The sequence below is a fragment of the Branchiostoma lanceolatum genome, chromosome 2 (assembly GCF_035083965.1).
Source record: "Branchiostoma lanceolatum isolate klBraLanc5 chromosome 2, klBraLanc5.hap2, whole genome shotgun sequence".
In the NCBI taxonomy this organism is placed as follows: domain Eukaryota; kingdom Metazoa; phylum Chordata; class Leptocardii; order Amphioxiformes; family Branchiostomatidae; genus Branchiostoma; species Branchiostoma lanceolatum.
Genome location: NC_089723.1, coordinates 39,779,501 through 39,799,236, shown reverse-complemented (window position 1 = coordinate 39,799,236; position 19,736 = coordinate 39,779,501). Strand labels below are relative to the sequence as shown.

Below are 19,736 nucleotides of genomic sequence, written 5' to 3'. Positions count from 1 at the left end.
TATAATACATTTCCAAGCCACAATGTTAGCAAAGTACAAGGTGTAAAATGCAACCTGCTGAGAGCACCAGTTTGAAAGTTATATAAATTTACAACCAAGACAGCAATGTGATACTTATATGTGAATATGGCTCAAGTTTACTTTATCTTCTTTAATTTTCTTCTTTAGAGGTAGAAAAAATATACAGTATGTAAGAAAGCTGTTTCAAACACTGCATTGCTCAGCATTCTGACCATCTCCCAGCATATCTAACCTCCAAAATTGTTACTTATCAATCCATGACTAGTAGTATGTACATCATCTACTTAGTCTAATAGTTGTATGTTAAATTTACATCAGATTCAGTTTGTTTGCTTGGAGAGAAAATTACTGCTAATTTCCAACACCGCTTCTACAGCTGGGATCCTTTTGGCCACACCAATTTGATTTCTTGGTTCTTGGATTCAAAAGAATGATTAGCTGGAAAAACATAATGAAAGATTGTGCTTAAAAATGGTGCACTCTGAGTTTTATGGAGTGAATATAGACTATAGTCATAATCAAGTTTTCCTCTCTGCCCTCTGCTTTATTTATGGTGCCTGCTTGTTGTACTTTCACCTTGAAATGTCCAAGAACCAAAGAAAATAAATTAGAATTAGACTAAGTGCTTCCTTAGGCCACACCAATTTAATTTCTTGGTTAACGGATTTTTATTTTCAAAAGAAAAAAAAATTTTAGAAAAAAAAATATGAAAACAGAAGGCTGACCCAGCCTTCTGTTTTCATGAATTTTCTATTCTTAAATTTTTTTTTGAAAATAAAAATCCGTTAACCAAGAAATTAAATTGGTGTGGCCTTATCTATACTAAACATCAAAGATTTTCAGGTCATTTGCAACAACTATACATGCTGCATCCATTTCAATTTCATCCATCACGATGATGATGATGATGATGCATAACTTTGATATATTGAGGCCAGAAGAAGAAAAAAAATACATCCCCTCCAAGATCATTTGATGATCATTAATATTCATACCAGATTAGTTAATTATTTTGCAACTAACCTTCTTCCTGCTGCTTAACCCCATAACTAATACAACCTTATCATTACATGTAGCAGGGAGAAGGTTAAAACAGGGAGGAAAATAATCAGTCTACATTTGGTCACCAAATACCCAAGTCTTCTAACTGGTAGTTCCTAGCCTGGTGCCCAAACCTATTATACATGTAGCTCCCAAGTCTCTTCTGTCCTCAGTCCGCATGTTAGAAGTCTCTGGAGCCATATATATGGCCCCCGTCGGTCAGTATTGACCATGGTAAAATCCTCATTCACATCAGCCCTACAGCATCGACTATGGCTAAACAGCCCTATACGAGAATGGCAGTCTCCCCCACAAAAATCACATCTGTAAGCTGACTCAGTTGTGAGCTATGAAAGGTTTGGGTACCAGGCTAGGTACTTCCTGTTCCTCTCATTCTACACTAGATGTTATCATCGTCACTTCAGATCATCAGTTGACAGTCACCTCCCCCTTGATGATCCTCTGGTACAGGTCCAGGTCGAGCGGTCGGTACGTTTTCCCGCTGCCGTCCATGAGGTAGAGAGGGTCACTGACCTGCTGGGGGTCGAAGCCCTCTTCCACTGCATCCACCTGTGGGGGTCAGGTGGTCAGGTGGTCAGGGCTGTTGACTCGGAATCTAGGGAATCTTTTGAGTTGGAATCACTAGCAGGCCCCAGTGTTGTGTGCCATGGGGAAAGGTACTTAACACCGATTTCCTAACTCAGCTCTGAGTGCCTAGTGTCGATTAGGGACGTCCTCTAGATCTCTAGCGGCCCCTTGTTTGAGGAAAGCTACTTCAAGTATGTTAAAGAACCCACCACACTTATTGAAAAGAGTAGAGGTCCTCCCCGGTGTAAAAGCATCAAACCTTACAGTCTTTCCTTACTAGTACCCAGCTTGTACTTACTGTACAAAACTCGTGTGTTACACCTAAAGGCGGTTTACTATTTATCCCACACAAACAAAATTGTGTGAGTGAATCAAACCTTATGCAGCTGGTACCTAATATACGGTACAAAACTGGTGTGTTATATCTAAAGGCGGAGTACAGGTTATATACATGTGAAACAAAGGCATGTATTATGCCTGAGTATGCTAAACAAACCAACCTTCTTCTGCTTGAAGGTGCCTGTGACGTCGATGGCCTGCCCCAGACGTAGGAAACGGGGGACAGCGTACGACGGGAGGTACTGCGTCACGTGTTCGTACAGCGCCGTGAGGTCCAGACTGCGGTCAGGGCGCACGATGATGGACGCCATCCCTGCCCTGCCATCATAACCTGGGGGGGGGGGATGGACAGTGTCTTTGAGGATCACAGAACACAAATCCATGGTTGGTTTTTAAAAATTCACTTGCCCTATTCAGAAAAATCTACTGGCCCGAACCAACTTTTCATTTGCCCAACGTTTCTATGCATTCTTACATGTAGCAAGCCGGTATTCTTTTATTTTTCAGAAATCAAGTAATCAAGACAATGTTGTAGATACTTCAATGAGGGTATTCTTTTGCTTAAGTGTACAGCTTCCAAAAATTGGGCTAGCCCGATCGGGCAAGTACAGCAGTTTCACTTGCCCAACCAGCAGACATACAGCCACTCTTGTTTGAACCACTATTTGCCAATTTGCAATCATGGGTTGAACTGTTAACTGTGATGGACAGTAAGGATCAATCTACATTGTATTACAAGGTGTTCAGATACAGTAGATTCTAACATGTGATGTAAATGTATGTCCTACATGTACCCACTCACCTGGAATTTTGACTCCGTAGACATTTGCCTCCTGAATGGGTTCATGTTCAGACAGAACCTGGCTAACCTCCGTCGTCGCCACGTTTTCACCCTTCCACCTGCAGACATACAAGCAGAGTTGGCCTTATCAATTCCAAAAGAAGCTATGTTTTACGAACTTCAGATATCTGTAAAACCAGCTGCTGCTGCACCCCATGCCTGATAAGAAGCTGGTTTGTAATACCAAAGGGCGGTTTCCAGTATAACTGCCCTTCGGTGTAACACACTTCGCAGGCACGCGGCATGGCAGCAGCTGGTTATTTTACACCGAACCACAATACGCTTTAAATCTTTTTCTGTCCCATTCATCGTTTGGGAGCCCATGTTGTTAATCTTCTTTGTTAAATCTGTCATTTTAAGCTTAATATGACAACACATTTTCATCAGTTTCATGTCAGATTTTGTTTTTGAAGGGCAGGGTGAAAATTCTGTCCGTCACAACAAGAAAATCTAAGAAAGAGCTGGAAAACTTGTTTTCGCCTTTATTCTTCCAAAACAATATACCTGAAGGTGTCTCCGAGCCTGTCCACAAAGTAGACAAAGTATTCCGTGTCCATGAACAGAACGTCTCCGCTGTTGAAGTATCCGTCCCCCTTCTTAAAGACATCCCGCAGGACCTTCTTATCGCTCAGCGCCTTCTTCCCCGCGTACCCGTCAAAAAACGTCTTCTTAGTGATGGGTGCGATCACCAGGCCATTCTCACCTGCAAGAAAAATCATTTATGAAATGTACAGAGTCCAATGTAGTTTAGATTAGCTACTTACTTGTTACTTTGTTACCTGTATGATAGCTAATGGAGTAAATAAAGTATCCAAAGTATCCAAATGGCCATTATTCAAAGTACTGTTTTTACCCTGATCCTGACCTTTCAGCTTTCCACAGCCAAGTCATGACACTGTGAATATACACGACTTGCATGTTTCCAATGTCTGCTACTAAATTATATTCATCACGTTTGGTACTACTAATTGTAGGCATGCAAGTAGACAAGTGACATAATTCTAGCATACTGCAAAGGCTTGAACTTTAGACTTCATATTTATAGAAAAAATGTTTCAAAATAAACACCTGGCTTCGTCTCTATGCACCATCCGTTCTCGTCTCTGATTGGTTCCCCGGTCGCCACGTCGTATTTGACGAAGTTGCAGGGTCGTAATTTCTACAGGAGAGATGAACACTATGGTTGCCATGGCAACAGAATTGTGCTGACTACAAAGATTGGACATGGTACACTCTTTTTTTTAACATTTCAGAAAAAATTACACAAAAACTGAAAAAAGGCAAGGATTGAAAGTGGTGTAAAATCTGTTCAGTGCAATCTTTAACAAACTGCATTCGAAAGTTTTGTTTTTGCTTTATTTGAATTCATCACAATATGAAAGAAATCTAGAAACCTAGCATATTGAGTTCAGTGCAAACCTGGTATGTGACGCCATGAGGCAGTTTACCGGTATGCAATACAAACAAACAAATAAACAATAAACAAACACCTACCCTCATCAGGGGAGAAGCATACCCAACTGCTCCGAACTTCTGAAGAACGTTGACGAAGCCCACGTTGCCTTCCGTCGCCGCGTAGAACTCCATGATGTCCTTGACATTGAACCTCTCCTGGAACTCTGCCCAGATCTCGGGGCGGAGACCGTTACCGACGGCAGCCCACACCTGGTTATCCTTGTCATCCGCACGCTGGGAGGAGAAAGAGGGTGAGATTTTAGTATCGTGCTATGTTGGACAAGAGTACCCATCAACAATTGACTGGGCCATGTAATGGACTTGAAAAGAAACTCCAAGAGCTAAGGAGCTTGCAACATGCAAGACAAAGTGGAGGAAGATGAGGGAAGACTGAATGCAAAAAAGGAATGCTGCTAAAAAAAAAAAAAGGAATGCAGAAAACAGTGAATGATGGTTAGGATGCAATAGACCGATCCTGTAGTCCTGCCTGAGTCAAAACTCAGAAATGCAGAACAAAAATCTAAAAAATGCTTTGACAGACATGAATCTGCTTTTTTATCAATTTATAATTTTTTTTACAAACAGCCAGATCAGTGACATTCTTTGGAAAAACACGGCCATTTCATTTCTCTCAAGACATGCAACATTCATCACCTCAAGAAGTCTGTGAATATGATAATAATTGTCTCTTCAAGTTGTAACACTATTGTCCGATCAAATCTAAGTATATAATCTATAATTCTGATAAAGACCCCAGCTTACCTTAGGCTGTGCACAGAGGTAGCGCAGAAGTTCCCCGATGTACTGAACCACCGTCACGTTGTACTTTCTGCAGTCGTCCCAAAACCTGGAGGCCGAAAACTTCTGCCTCAACACCCAAGTACAGCCTGGGAAATAATAATGTAGGAAAAATAAACTAGAAAATAAACTTTTGCAAGCAAATACATAATGTTAACATTTCCATGTTCTATCCTAACAAACTACTGCTCTGTTTATTCTTACTCAGACACATTCATATACATGGTGACCAGCCCATCTATAGCACTGTCCTGCTACATAATAACTAGACAGCTCTACGCTAAAGCAAATTATCTCAACCCATGCTCAGCGGAGGTGAAGTGCATTCTTTTTATATCACATTGCTCTGTCATGTATCATGTACTGCGTGCATCTTTGGACCGACAGCTTCTTTTTCCTCCTTCTTATGCGAAATAAGACCACAGCTAAAGTAAATGAATTTGCAGTATCGTCTCACCCGTCTCGATTGCCCCTGCCAGGCCGATGCACAGCGCAGCGCTGTGGTACAGGGGTAGGGCGGTGTACACTACATCGTCTTCTGTCACCCCACACAGGACCAGGAACATGCTGGCATACACCATTCTCCCATAGGAGACCTTGGCTGCTTTTGGAAGACCTGGGGGGATCAAAAAGTTGAATATTGCAGAATATAAGTAGGGCTCAAAATACTGGGTGCATGTGCACTTTTGCACATCTAGAGTTGGAGCTGTGGACCAAATTTTTGACTGTGGTTGCACCGGTACACCTATATATTCATGTAGGGTTTTAAGTAGCCTCCGATGCAGACTCCTCCCGGCTATTTTCTTTTTCAAGTTACAGTTTTATACTATTACATTTTTTTTCTTATTGCAATAAGAAAAAAATGTAATAGTATAAAACTGTAACTTGAAAAAGAAAACAGCCGGGAGGAGTCTGCATCGGAGGCTAGGTTTTAAGGTACTATATTTTTTACAAGTATACAGCAAATTCTTGCCATTTAAGTGCCAAAAATTAGTCAAACATTTGTCGAATTACTTGATGAGTGTCTAAAACATTGAACATACATGCACTAAGGACTGGTTCTGCGTCTGACTCGTATTTCAGGAAAATGGAAGCATTTACAAACCTGTTGTGCCTGAGGTGTAAATGTATGCTATGATATCTGTCATGCGAATGCTTGATCTAAGCTCTTCTGGGATTGGTGCGTTAGACGCTGCCTCGATCTCATCCACCAATGGCAGCAGCCCGTTCTCCTGAACCTGGTCCCCCATCACCCAGACTGTCACACCCTGCTGCTGCAGTTCAGGCAGGATCTCCAAGATGGCGCTTCTGAGGACTTCATCTGTAGACAAATGAAAAATTAAAGGTGTAACCCTGTATATCGAGGTCGTGTAAACCCAAAACACTAGCTAATTGAACAGTAGCTAATTGAACTATTGGCATAAAACTTTGGCTAGAATTAACCTTCTTTTTAAAGACTACTTCAAGACATCCTAAATTGTCTTAACCTCATTAACATATCTATTCAGAGTTTGGGTATAAAACCTGGTGTTCTCAGTCCTATCGTTAGTCTGAAACGTCTGACTGTTTCAAAATTTTATCCAGTTGCTTGAGTAATGATTTTTTGGCGTATCTTATTACCTGGATGTCTAACCTTCATCAACAAACCCAAAACACTATTCCAAACCCTGTAATAAAAGCAGATTCTGTTCAAAGGAGAGGATCTTGGCCCACTGAAGTTAAAATGATTATATTGTGCATTTTTACTACATTCGTTTGTGAATACTAGACATCCAGGTCATGTGAAAGAAGAATAAAATTGAGTTTTTACTAGTAGGTTACTGAATTTCAATCTCAGACGTTTCAAACGCCCATCCGACGCTAGCTGACGTTAAAGCTTGAATATTGTGCAATCTTACTACATGTACAGTGTACCATATACTATATCTTGCAAAATCGACTTGTAACTCAGGCCATACTAATGTATAGAAGGATTCTGTGCATGCTCAAGCTCACCTTTCCCAACGACCAGGTTCTTGGCCCCACTGAAGTTAGGTGAGTGAGTGACGTTAAAGCTTGAATATTATACCATCTAAGTACTATATGTACGATGTACCATCTACTATATCTTGCATTGTAACAAAGGCTATAATATCTTGCATTGTAACAAAGGCTATAATATTCTGTGCATGCTCAAGCTCACCTTTCCCAACGACCAGGTTCTTGGCCCCACTGAAGTTAGGTGAGTGAGTGACGTTAAAGCTTGAATATTATACCATCTAAGTACTATATGTACGATGTACCATCTACTATATCTTGCATTGTAACAAAGGCTATAATATCTTGCATTGTAACAAAGGCTATAATATTCTGTGCATGCTCAAGCTCACCTTTCCCAACGACCAGGTTCTTGGCCCCACTGAAGTTAGGTGAGTGAGTGACGTTAAAGCTTGAATATTATACCATCTAAGTACTATATGTACGATGTACCATCTACTATATCTTGCATTGTAACAAAGGCTATAATATCTTGCATTGTAACAAAGGCTATAATATTCTGTGCATGTTTAAGCTCACCTTTCCCAACGACCAGGTTCTTGGCGCCGCTGACGTTGAAGCAGTGCAGCAGGGACTTGGACCTGAGGTTGTGGTTCAGCATGGCCGTCGTCATGCCCAGCTTGGACAGGCCGAGGAACACGGCCAGGTACGCAGGCTCGTTCAGCATGAAGATGGCAAACGTCTCGCCTAAACAAATAAACAAATAAATAAAACGTCTCATCTAAACAAATGAATAAATAAAATGTACCACTTAAACCAGTAAATAAATGAATAGAACGTCTCATCTGGGGAAGTGCACTCACTGATAACAGTACCGTGAAAATCATTTTAAAACATCCTCTCAGATCAGATTAAAGGACCAAAATGTTTGTTTTTTTAATCTTAAAACAACACCTAGTAACCTGAACCACCACAGCACCATGAAAATAATGCAATCTTAAAACAACTGGTACATGTAGGGATGGGTGGGGGATGTGATACATTCATTCATACATTCAACACTAGAAAGGCAACAGTTGCAGGCAAATACACAGGCCTAACAAACTACTGCTCTGTTTATTCTTATCAAACACATTCATATTTATGGTGAACTAAGCCCGTCCATCTCTGTCCTGCCACTTGCTACATTGTGTAATCAAACACCACAGGGTGTCTGCTACACCTCCAGTAGCAGGTGAACCTGATTTTATTTTTAGGTACACATCCCCATCTTTACCTATACCTGTGCCTGTACTCTGTACTCTGTGAACTCAGTACCTGCACAGTACCTGATGTTAAGTAGTCTCACCTGCGCCCAGTCCCCGTGAGTGGAAGAAGTTTCCGACCCTGTTGGACCACCGGTCCATCTGCCTGTAGGTGTAGGTCTCCTCCTGGAACCTGAGGAAGGTCCTGTCCGGTCGGGCGGCTGCTTGCTGGATGAACCGCGAGATGACGGACACATTGTTCTTGATGTTCTTCTCCAGTTTTACTATAGGAAGAGTCTGTCATTCAAGGGCAAAAGAGATTATTATTATTGTTTTATAGTTTAATTTGAACTCATCACAATTATTGTATGACAAACAGTATTGTAAAAGGGAGGGAAAAAACAGAAACAACAGAAATAAAGGAAGTAAATTCCCTCATTAAGACATTTCACTGAAGATTCATAAAATTTTCTCATGTTTTTTCATAGAGATATAGAGATATGTTAATTGCATGCCCGAAAGCTAATTTCAAGTACACAATACATGAGCGAATAATGGTACAGATAATTATATATAAAGAGCTATTAAGGACTAGTCTACTACAATCAACTACTTACTTTTACATTCCAGAATATACAAGGATCTAGTTATTATAACAAAGTTAAAACAACTATGGTTAAACCCTAGGCCTTGGTGAAACAATCCTAAATTTTCCCCATTACAAAGAAGAGTAGAGAAAGAAGTGAGAAGAAGCTAAACCTATGATACTAGTGCTGTAAGATCTGTATGTCTGATAACATGTCTTTGTTGTGAGATGCCCTGATCCATGTACTGGGTCAAGGACACTAGACAATGTCCTTGACTGGGCGTGTGAGTTAACACACAGATTTTTCAGTTTGCCATACTGTTTTATCAATTGTAAACAAATTACTAAAATGGTTTCTCATCATCATCATGGTTTCTAGTAGTAGTACAACATCCTGTAGCTGCTATGTACAGATAACAAGATTACAATGGTTCCACTTCCAGGCCCACCTTTTTTACCTGGCCTTAACCACCAAAATGGCAAAGTAAAACGGGTGGAATTTGTCCGGTGCAAGAGATATCATATTAACTGTTACCTGCAACACTGCAGGTATGTAGAGAAATGTATTTTGATCCCTAAGAAGTGTTTTAAACCTGTAAGACCCTTGAGACCTCGCATTGTAGTCAGTAATAATTGATTTCCACATGGTTTCCTCTCCGCTTATGTTACCAAGGTTGATGATAATGCATGGCTGCCTCCAGGGAATATTTACACAACAAAACGTGCCAATATCCTTCTAACGTAACCCTCGTGCGCTTCTTCGCACAATGTGCATCTTAACGGAACCTGACAGTCTAAAGGTCGCTGAGGCTTGAGGAACACAAATTACACAATCATTCTAAGCCGTCTAGTAAATATATAACAGGCTCTACAAGGTGGGCTTTGGATAGCCTCTACCAGGCTCCAGAGGCGGCTGGAAAGAGTAGAAATTAGCCTAATACTAAATTATAGACAGAAAAACATACAAGAGGAGTTAGTCTGCTATAGGGGTACAGTTTGCCGGCATATTGGACCCTCCCTCCTTTGCCGACTCCCTTAGCAATTCAGTCTCAATTTCTACAATTTTTCGAGCCATCCGCGGAGCCTGGTAGGCTTTGGGGGCGGATTATAATGTGCATTTTTCTGAAGGTGGAAATTTCCTCCGCCTGCAAATGAAACCCTAGGGTGGCCAAACTCCCCTGTCAAATCATTCTCTCTATATCCAGCGTAGTATAAGTCTGGTAGAGACTACAACAAGAGAGCATAAGATTAAAAGAACACATGCCTTCAGTATGAACCTCGCGTCCGTGTAGAAATGCGGGTAGAAGAGTTTGATGAGCAGCGGTGCTGTGACGACTCCCGCCAGGACGCTGTACAGGACCGTCTCCCAGCCCATGGCGTGCACTTATGGGAGCGGGAACGAGTATTAAAAGAGGAAAGTAGAAGCACAACAGGCGAGGTTACAGCCTCCTGTCCTGACCTTGTGTCCTGCTGTGACCCTTAAACTGCCCCGCCGAACTTTACTCTTTACGGAACAAACCATTGGAAGATGAGGGAGACTCAGAAATCACCTTTCCGTCTTATTGTTTTAAACAAGTCAAAAAAATGTGTTGCTTTGATACAACGTTAGTTATGATTTTACCTTATAGGCCGACATGGCTATATAAGTAAGGTTAGATGATACTTCATACCATAGCTTTCTGGCTTACAAAACTTGACACGGTTCAACGCTGTCATAATGGATTGCTCCAGAAGGGAGCGTGGTGTGAATGATGATCAGAAAGGGTGCAGGAGTCACAAAACTGTACACAGTGTGAGTTGTATGATCTTGTATGTAACGCCGGGTTACAAAGGTCGCTGAAGAGGCAAAGTCCGATGCTACAGACTTCTGTTGCTGCAGGGGAAACCACTGGACACTTCGGTTGAGCACTCGCCTGTTTAAACTGGAGACTCGACTCAAGTCGACTCTACTCCACTCTTGAACTTGAAGATCCTACTTTTCAAAACTTAGATGAAGCCCGACGAAGGGTCCCGGGATGAAGGGACGGGGTCGGCGGGGCACGGTGCCGCTGCTGCCGCCGCCGATCGCCGAGACGGTCCCCTGATCGAGATGGAGAAAGCCCAGACAGCGGAGTTCACGAGGATACTCATGGCTGGCGGGTCTGCCGTCACGGTGTGGGCGGACGCCGTGGGGAGGCAGCCCGACAAGCCGTTCCTCCTGTCCGGTGCCGAGGTCCACACGTACCGGGACGTGGACAACATGGCCAACAGGACAGCCAACTTCTTCCACCGCAGGGGGTGGGTAACTACGGAGGGTATATACACTCGGGGAGGAAAAAAGCTATAGAGACTATGTCTCTTTTCATGTGGTGTACTAAGGTAGGATTATATAATGATGATAATGTTGAATATATAATTATACTCTACTTTAGCCTGGATGCCATCCGATTTCTACTGGGGCCCCTGCACTCACCAGAAAAAAATCGAGTGTATGTTTGTTTGTTTCTTTGTTTGTGTCTATTCTATCTACTCTACTCCCCTCTACTCCACTCCTCTACTCCACTCCACTGAGAACTGCTCTACTCAGAACTCTACTCTATATCTAAGCTATTGTAGTCTCTACTCTTCTCAACGCTATGCTGCAACACTTACTGTAACTACAACAACTACCCCAGGTTCCGGAAGGGGGACACGGTGGCCCTGCTGATCTACAACGAGCCGACCTTCGTCTGGACATTCCTGGGTCTGGCGAAGGTAGGAGTGAAGATGGCGCTGCTCAACACCAACCTGAGGGGGCAGGCCATGATGCACTGCTTCAGGATCGCCGGGGCAACCAGCCTCATTGTGGGGCAAGGTAACCAGCAACGCTTGTAGCTAAATTCAGAAAAGAATACCCTACATGTAATGATGTTACGCTAAAATCAAGGAATGTAATTATGCAAAATTTGGTCGCCATGTTACGAATCTTACAGAAAAACTACTCTTGTGTAGCCGACCGATGGTGATGATGATGTTGGTGATGATGATGGTGAAGATGATGATGATGATGGTGATGGTAAGGGTGATGATGGTGATGGAGACGATGATGATGGTGATGATGGTGAAGATGATGATGGTGATGATAATGGGGATGACGATGGTAATGATGATGGGGATGATGATATTGATGGTGATGATGATGATGATGATGATAGAGATAATGGTAGTGGTGATGATGATGATGATGTAATTCTCAAACTTTTGATTTTCACAATAACTTTTAGGACAACCACTCCTCGACGCCACCTTGGAACTCCTGCCGGAACTGCAGGAGGAAGGAGCGACCGTCTGGCTGCAGGGCTCGGCTCCGCCCCCCGCGGGGGTGTCTGCCCTGGATGGACTGGTCCGGCAGGAATCCGACCAACCACTGATGGCTCCAGTCTCCATTACTCCAGCAGACACGCTCTGTTACATCTACACCTCTGGAACCACAGGTGAGATTTTACAATACAATACTTAAAAGTTAAATAAGAGCTCTCTCCAACTCTAGGTACATTTCATTCCATCCCACTCATTGTTTGGGAGCCCATGTTGTTGATTTTCGTTGTCAAAGTTGTCATTTCAAGCTTTGGAAAATACATGTACACTTTTATCAAATTCACGCCATGAAGTTCAGATTCTTGGACAGACAGAGGAATTATTTTTTCTGTCCCGAGAAGCAAATTTCCATCCCAGGGCAAAGGGACGGGTCCTGGAGACATGGCTGACATCAATTGAAGACAATACTGTAACAATACAATACAATATATATGTACTAGTAGCTAAATGATTAAACCTCCTTGGTGGTTGGCTAAAAGGTGCCTCATTGTTGACAGATGACTCTTCCAGTGACAAATAAAAATGGTGGAGTCCCGCATGTCCATCCTGGGACTGAGTGCTCTTACAATATGATACAATATTAATACCATTATACAATACAGTATAATTTTCTTGATGACAACCCCAGGTCTCCCGAAGGCGACCATCATTCTGCACGGGAAGTTTCTTGCAATCAGCTACACGCTGGTCCATTATGCGGGCGTGCAGTCAGACGACATTTTCTACATCACTCTCCCTATGTACCACACCAGCGGGCTCGCTCTCGGGCTGGGGACGGCCATAACGAAAGGTGAGAATCGTCCAATAGTCATTCGTTTTAGTCAATCAATCCGCATATTGTAGCTTCCTTAGTCCAGTGGTTAGTGACCCTAGACCCTCTGGACCAAGAGGTTGGGAGTTTGAATCCCAGCTGTGTCGCTCACACGACATCTACAGTAACACTAGTAGTCTACTGTAAAGGGTTGCAGTCCTTAGTATGGGGCATTAAGCCGTGGTTCACTGTTCATTGTACTTCTTGAAAAGAGCTTGGTGAATTTCTCTGGTACAATGAACCTGTGAACACTACATATCAATAGCGTCTTCTCTGTCATGATCAATTGAAGAGTAGCTCATCAGATCAATTTCCTTTCTTACTAGAAGTGCAGTGTGCATGGGTGAAGTGTTTATACTGTATTAAAGCATGTTCATAAATCATTGTCATTAAAGCGATGATGTTCCTGTGATGCAGACCGTGCTGAGTAATCTGTATTTTGTAGGTGCAACAGTAGCCTTCAGGAGCAAATTCTCTGTGCGCCATTTCTGGGACGACTGTCGACGTTACAACGCTACTGTGATCATCTACATTGGAGAGCTGCTGCGGTACTTGTGTACAGCACCGGAGGTGGGACATCCCTGTAACCATAACAACTGTATACACTGTTAGTCAAACCTGTACAAGTGACCACCTCTATACGTGTAAGGACCTCCTGGCCAAAGTGACCACTTTTTGGTGGTCTCTTGACTGCTTGAGTAATTTCCCCATTAACAAAAGAATCCTGTCTATAGTGACCACCTGTTGCTTGCTACTTGCATATGACACAAGCTCTAGCTGTGGGCTTGGTAGGCATGGACCAGGCTGATCTATAGTAGTAGTTAATATGTAGTCTCCACCAGACTGACTTCACTGGCTGGAAAAAAAAGTTAAGCCAAATGGAAGTATGATGGGAGTTTGGCCACCATATAGGATATCATTTGCCCACGAAGTTTCCAAGGAAAACTCAATGGTACCCTTACTACAGACTCACTCTCCCGACCAACTTATAAGAGAACGGTATATTTTCTCAAGAACGTTGAAAAATAGATAGTTTAACCTCCGTGTTAATTTTTTATTCATCATCATACATAATTTCTCTCCCCCAGCGCCCAGACGATAAGGACCACAAAGTGCGGCTGGCGTTCGGAAACGGTCTCCGCCCAGACATCTGGGAGCAGTTCCAGGAACGTTTCGGGATTCCGCGGATCGGAGAGTTCTACGGGATGACGGAAGGACCCATGGGACTCATCAACGTCCACAACAAGGTCGGGGCAGTCGGGGTCGCCTCACCTGCATACAGGGTCAGTCTCGCTAGTTGGAACTGAATAAAGCACATAATTATAGTTCTAAAACCCATGTTTAAAAATTAGTATTAGACGTCCTGTCACTATATCTAATATTATGTCATACCTGGACCCGCAGTCGGGCTAGTACCTTGGGTGATACGGAATACCCCGTGTTGTATTCTATATGTATATAAACTTTATAACTACTTTTGTATTTTATGGCATACAATATAGATACACAATACAGGTTATATACCACAAAATACCTTTAGTTACTATCTCTGACTCCGCAAACTGATGCCTACAGACACACAAACCCTTCACTCTGATTGGGTGTGACATCGACACAGGGGAGCCAATCAGGAGGAAGGATGGGAAGTGCACCGAGGTCAAAATAGGTCAGTTCTTATTGCTTGTTAAACAGTCTTTTTTATGATATTAAATAATGCATTTAGTTACTTTACACAAGATGTCACTGAAACAAATATTAAGGCTTTTTCCACTATGTGCTGCATGTGTACAATTTTCTATTTACTTCCATGTATTGTTCTTGGTCTGTCTTTGTGTCTGTCTTAGTAGGTTTTGGAAAATTTTAGGCCCCCTGGTGTGCGGCCTTAGTACTGCAATAGAACTGGGTTTTTTTAGAATCTAATTTGTCCTAGACAAAATTGCTATGGTCTTGTTTCTTCAGTCTGTTCTTACCAATCAATGTGATTATTCTGGTTCCATGTACATTGCGATCCTCCTGTCCAGGTGCGCCCGGGCTCCTTGTGACCCCAGTACCTCCAGACGCTCCCTACACCGGCTACCTGGGGAAACCCGAGCTCACCGAGAGGAAGATCTTACGTAGTGTCTTCCAGGACGGGGATGCCTTCTTCAACACGGGAGACCTGATGCTGATGGACAGGGACTACTTCATCTACTTTGTGGACCGGGTGGGAGACACCTTCAGGTAGTCAGATATCTCTGTGGTCTGAAGACAATAAGCCAGTTCACTGTTTGAACTGTGCATGAGCGAGGTCAAAGTTGAAGGCCCCCTTACTACTTTGTGGATCAGGTCGGAGACACCTTTGGGTGGGGGATCAGATGTGACGTCAGTTAAACCATGCTGTAGTATCACTCAAAAGCAGTGGGAGACACCTTCAGGTTTGACATCTATACCTTACTGAGAAAGTGAGACACTTCGTCTTCCACTACCTCCAAAAAAAAAGTCAAACCCAAAAAAGCTTAGATTTAAGCCCTCGGGCAAAAACTTGCAAGTTAACTTACTAATCACACTGTAAAGTTTTGCTCAAGGCCATCAGAACATGGAACAGTTTTTAAAAAAAGTATGTTTATTACATACAGTACTATAAACTGCACACTCTATAGCTACTTAAAATAGTATGCTGTCAAGTATCTGAGTAATACAGAAGCAGAAAATGTCTACAATTTGTACAAAAACCCTTCATTCATTGACTCCTTCATTCCTTCCTTGTCTTCTCCATTCATTCATTCAAATAAGTTGAATGGGGCTACCCACTTGTCTGATGATAAATAAATAAATAAATAAATAAATTCCAGATGGAAGGGTGAGAACGTGGCGACCACTGAAGTCGCCCAGGTTCTCAGTAAGATGGCCGGAGTGCAGGAGGTCAACGTGTACGGGGTCAAGGTGCCAGGTCAGGACAATCCTTAAATATTACTTTCTTATGGTTGATACATTCATTAAAAAAATGTTTTTCTGTAATTACTTAGAGTTAAGAGGTGCCAGGTGAGGTCGCACCATCAATGCTTAGGGTTTAAATGACCTGCAGTTCCCTCAGGGTTTAGGGTGACATAACGCCTGGCCAGCAACCTATAGCCACAAAATAAACACTGAGTAAGTGAAGTGAGCGAAGGTGGTTTATCATTGTTGTAGCAGTGGTGGCCCGCATCGTCGACAGATGAAAGCGGCGACGATGATGATGATTGTTATACTGTTGATCACTGGCCAGGTGTTGATGTCACCGTAGACACCAAGAAAAAAGCGTGTCCCTTACTCTTTCATGATTATGTATCCAATTCAAACTGACATCTACACTTTTAGATTGATATGCCATCTTAACTTTTTATGTACTAAGGACTTCTTTGAATTGAAAAGTGTAACAGAATGAGATGAACTTCTGTTAAAATCAATATAGGCTTTGATTAATCAGGTCAGGATGGTGTTTATGATGAAATAACGCCTGGCCAGTGACCTATAACTGCCAAATAAACCACTGAGTGAGTTAAGTTAGCGAAGGTGGTTTGTTCAGTGGTTATAAGTGGACATTATTGACTTAAGCTGGCTTTACGTTAGAATTTTGAACGTGTGTTTTCAGGTCAGGACGGTCGTGCAGGCATGGCGTCCATCATTCCCCACCCCGGACAGAAGCCAGATTTCCGCCGCTGGTACAGGTACGGAAATGCATCCTGTCTATTCTCGGACTGTTCTTCTATCGCTGCATTGTGGTCCAAGTGAATAACACCATGCCAAGATGCATTTCTGATGTTTTATTCACTCTTAGCTCTCAGCAGATATCTAGATCTTTTGTCTTTGAGGATCAATCTTCTCTCTTTAGCCTAGGTCTGGGTTCTTACGGATGCGTGTGACAGTCTATCCTCTGTAAAAATCAGGGCTTCCGAACGTGTCCGAACGCCTCTGAACGGCCTGTTCAGCATTGAACGTCCGTGGGGAGGCTTTAACAAAGGCTTGAATGTGTAAATTTCACGTGTGAGTCTACGCTGATTTGCTAACTAACACCAGTCATGTTACAGGTACATCACGGCCAAGCTCCCGACCTACGCACGACCACTCTTCCTCCGACTCACCCAGCAGATCCAGGTCACCGGAACCTTCAAGCACCAGAAGGCAGCTCTCGTCAAGGAAGGGTTCGACCCGAGGAGAGTCAAAGATCCGCTGTTTGTGATCGACAATGCAAAGAAGTCTTATGTTTCTTTAGGTGAAGCAGCCTATAGAAAGATTGCAGGAGGACAGGCCCGTTTGTAGCCTCAAATTTCTGCAATCCAAATTTACATTCAATTTTGGTGCATCTTTCATTGATCCAAAACAATGAATATTGGGGATCCCTCTCTATTGAAACTCTGTCCTCATAAAATTTTCTACGACTTCCCAATTGGTTGTGACAGAATTTGAAGAGTTCATAATCTGATAAAAGATGTTCAATTTGATGTGTTTTGTACCTGATAGCTTTATGTAGCAAGTGGCAGGACAGAGCTGGAGGGCTGGTCACCAGAAAATATGAATGAGCTAGTTAGTTTGTTAGGCTAGACGATGAGAAGGTAAGCATTTGCTGTTTGTTCTACATGTAGTCCCACACACATTAATATGGGTCATGCCTTTCTCCAGTGCCCTGTCATATCCTAATCTGTCCCAGGGCGGAAATTTGCTCCATCAGACAAACAAACATTTCAACCATACGTGCACTTTGACAGACAATAAAAATCAATACTCATCAAAAAGTGCCTCAAAACAAATTGATGGAAAGCCATTTGAAATATTCCACTCAAATTGTGGCAAATAACTTTCCGTGGGGGGATGTCCCTAGACACCAATATATATGCTTTGTGTTAGAGAATGATGTAGGGCTAGAGAGAGCCTAAGTTATGGGTACAATACTGTGCAACCATACTACTGGTATGCAAGATTGTCAAAAAGTAGAATCCTCGGTTAGTGTGAACTTTATAGAGGATGCAGGAAATCTGAACTTAAAATCCTGAAGCTAAAAACATTATTTCAAGGTATTCTTTCCTTTAGTCTAGTATGTAGGCCAGATGCTGATTTATATAATATTAATCAGATATCTCTTTATTCACTGCATAGTGCAAAACACATGGCATTGCATGTGGTTCACACTAAGTGTCAGTAGCCCAGACGTTTCAATTGAATAATTACATTCAATGGACTAATTTTGTTTTTTGTCTCTGAAATGCAATTTCTCTGTTACTGTAACACTACCTTTATGATCTCAATATGTTTAACGCAGTTCATATATGTAGTTCTCATTATTAATTGTAGTTAAGAAATGTCTAATATAGTAAATGATTTACATTTAATGAAAAGACACTTCTGACCACTTATGTTTCTGATTTTAACATTATGCAAAAAATACTGCATTAACATTTCATGGATAACCTCAGTATCATTTCATGGATAACCTCAGTATCATTTACATATTAGATTATCCATTTGGTGCAGACTAAAGAAGAGAGTAGCTGATGATTTCTTTGAACATATCAACCAGATAGATGACAACATCAAGTTCACACAGGAGTCGAGTCAAGATAATATGAAGGATGGTCGCCTCCAGTTCGAAGTATACAGGAAGCCGACCCATACCGATCAGTATCTGGCCTTTGATTCTCACCACCCTTTGGAACACAAACTGGCAGTTATTAAAACTCTCTTTCATCGGGCAGACAACATCATCACCTCAGACACGGCCAAAACAGACGAACATAGACACCTCCGAGGTGCCCTGGGCAAATGTGGCTACCAAAGATGGACTTTCAACAAAGCCCTCAAACCATCTGACCAGTCCAAGAAAACGGCTAAGTGTACATCGTTGACCAACAGAAACAAGGCCAACATCACTATTCCATATGTACAAGGAGTGTCTGAAAAACTCCGACGGATCTTCCAAAACTTCAACATTGCCACCAACTTCAAACCTCAATCAACTCTTAGACAAAGACTGGTACATCCTAAAGACCGACCCCGCAAAGGCAGCAAGGCCGATGTCATCTACAGACTCAAATGTGAAGAACCCAACTGCCACAACACTTATATCGGAGAGACCAGCCGATCACTTAATGAAAGGTACAAAGAACATTGCGCTAACCGCTACTCCTCGGCCATTTTCCACCACCTAAAACACAACCAGGGGCACTCGTTCAATCTCGAATCCACTGATATCCTTGACCGCGAACCCCGCTGGTTCGAACGTGGAGTAAGGGAGGCAATATATGAGAGGATATACAATCCAACCCTCAACAGGAAAGGAGGGCTAAGGGTGGAACTGTCTGGCACTTGGGACATAGCCTTGGGGGCAAACCAGCATTAGCTCCTATATTAAAACAATAGGAGCTATTGTCCCCTTTTACTTCAACCTTGTCTTGAGTTGTCTAATTCGCTTTCTATTGGACTATCTAAAAAAAAAAAAAAAATTGTCTTCTCCTTATTTGCATATCAATTCATAGTTCGTGGTTATAAACCTGCTGTTCAACTGATCTTGCTCACAGTCACTGACGAAAAGTAGTGGATGCTACTTGAAACGTCTGACCGTTTCCAAAATCATATCCAGTTGTTTGAGTAATTGCTTTTTGGCGTATCTTATTACCTGGATGTCTAATCTTCATCGACGTAGATTATCCATTGTTCATATTATAGAATAAAAAGACTCTTTTTACA

The 19,736-nt window shown here is 42.3% G+C and overlaps 2 protein-coding genes across 2 annotated transcripts; one reads left to right on the top strand and one right to left on the bottom strand.

Annotated features, from left to right (window-relative positions):
- Window positions 1–838: 838 nt before the first annotated feature.
- Window positions 839–10,365, bottom strand: LOC136429019 (long-chain fatty acid transport protein 2-like). Its single transcript, XM_066418905.1, has 12 exons — window positions 10,155–10,365; window positions 8,409–8,601; window positions 7,640–7,807; window positions 6,189–6,404; window positions 5,541–5,699; window positions 5,048–5,172; window positions 4,325–4,519; window positions 3,899–3,989; window positions 3,335–3,533; window positions 2,792–2,889; window positions 2,151–2,320; window positions 839–1,632 (listed from the first exon to the last, which is right to left on the bottom strand). The coding sequence occupies exons 1-12, from the start codon at window positions 10,263–10,265 to the stop codon at window positions 1,492–1,494; spliced, it is 1,866 nt and encodes a 621-aa protein (XP_066275002.1). The 5' UTR covers window positions 10,266–10,365; the 3' UTR covers window positions 839–1,491.
- Window positions 10,366–10,672: 307 nt separating this feature from the next.
- On the top strand, window positions 10,673–18,461 carry LOC136429020 (long-chain fatty acid transport protein 2-like). The gene is made up of 11 exons (XM_066418906.1): window positions 10,673–11,167; window positions 11,545–11,723; window positions 12,133–12,342; window positions 12,855–13,016; window positions 13,483–13,607; window positions 14,126–14,320; window positions 14,613–14,703; window positions 15,059–15,257; window positions 15,869–15,966; window positions 16,648–16,723; window positions 17,084–18,461. Exons 1-11 carry the CDS (start codon window positions 10,881–10,883, stop codon window positions 17,313–17,315), a joined length of 1,854 nt encoding a protein of 617 aa, XP_066275003.1. The 5' UTR covers window positions 10,673–10,880; the 3' UTR covers window positions 17,316–18,461.
- Window positions 18,462–19,736: the final 1,275 nt, after the last annotated feature.

What these genes read in the sequence shown, in the direction of transcription:
- LOC136429020 (XM_066418906.1), top strand. Translation starts at nt 10,881, where the DNA reads ATGAAGCCCGACGAAGGGTCCCGGGATGAAGGGACGGGGTCGGCGGGG. An exon ending in TCGCCTCACCTGCATACAGG is followed by an intron (nt 14,321 to 14,612) that starts GTCAGTCTCGCT and finishes TGATGCCTACAG; the next exon opens with ACACACAAACCCTTCACTCT. An exon ending in GTACGGGGTCAAGGTGCCAG is followed by an intron (nt 15,967 to 16,647) that starts GTCAGGACAATC and finishes GTGTGTTTTCAG; the next exon opens with GTCAGGACGGTCGTGCAGGC.
- LOC136429019 (XM_066418905.1), bottom strand. Translation starts at nt 10,265, where the DNA reads ATGGGCTGGGAGACGGTCCTGTACAGCGTCCTGGCGGGAGTCGTCACA. An exon ending in CTCACGGGGACTGGGCGCAG is followed by an intron (nt 7,808 to 8,408) that starts GTGAGACTACTT and finishes TTATTTGTTTAG; the next exon opens with GCGAGACGTTTGCCATCTTC. An exon ending in GGCAGGGGCAATCGAGACGG is followed by an intron (nt 5,173 to 5,540) that starts GTGAGACGATAC and finishes ATTATTTCCCAG; the next exon opens with GCTGTACTTGGGTGTTGAGG.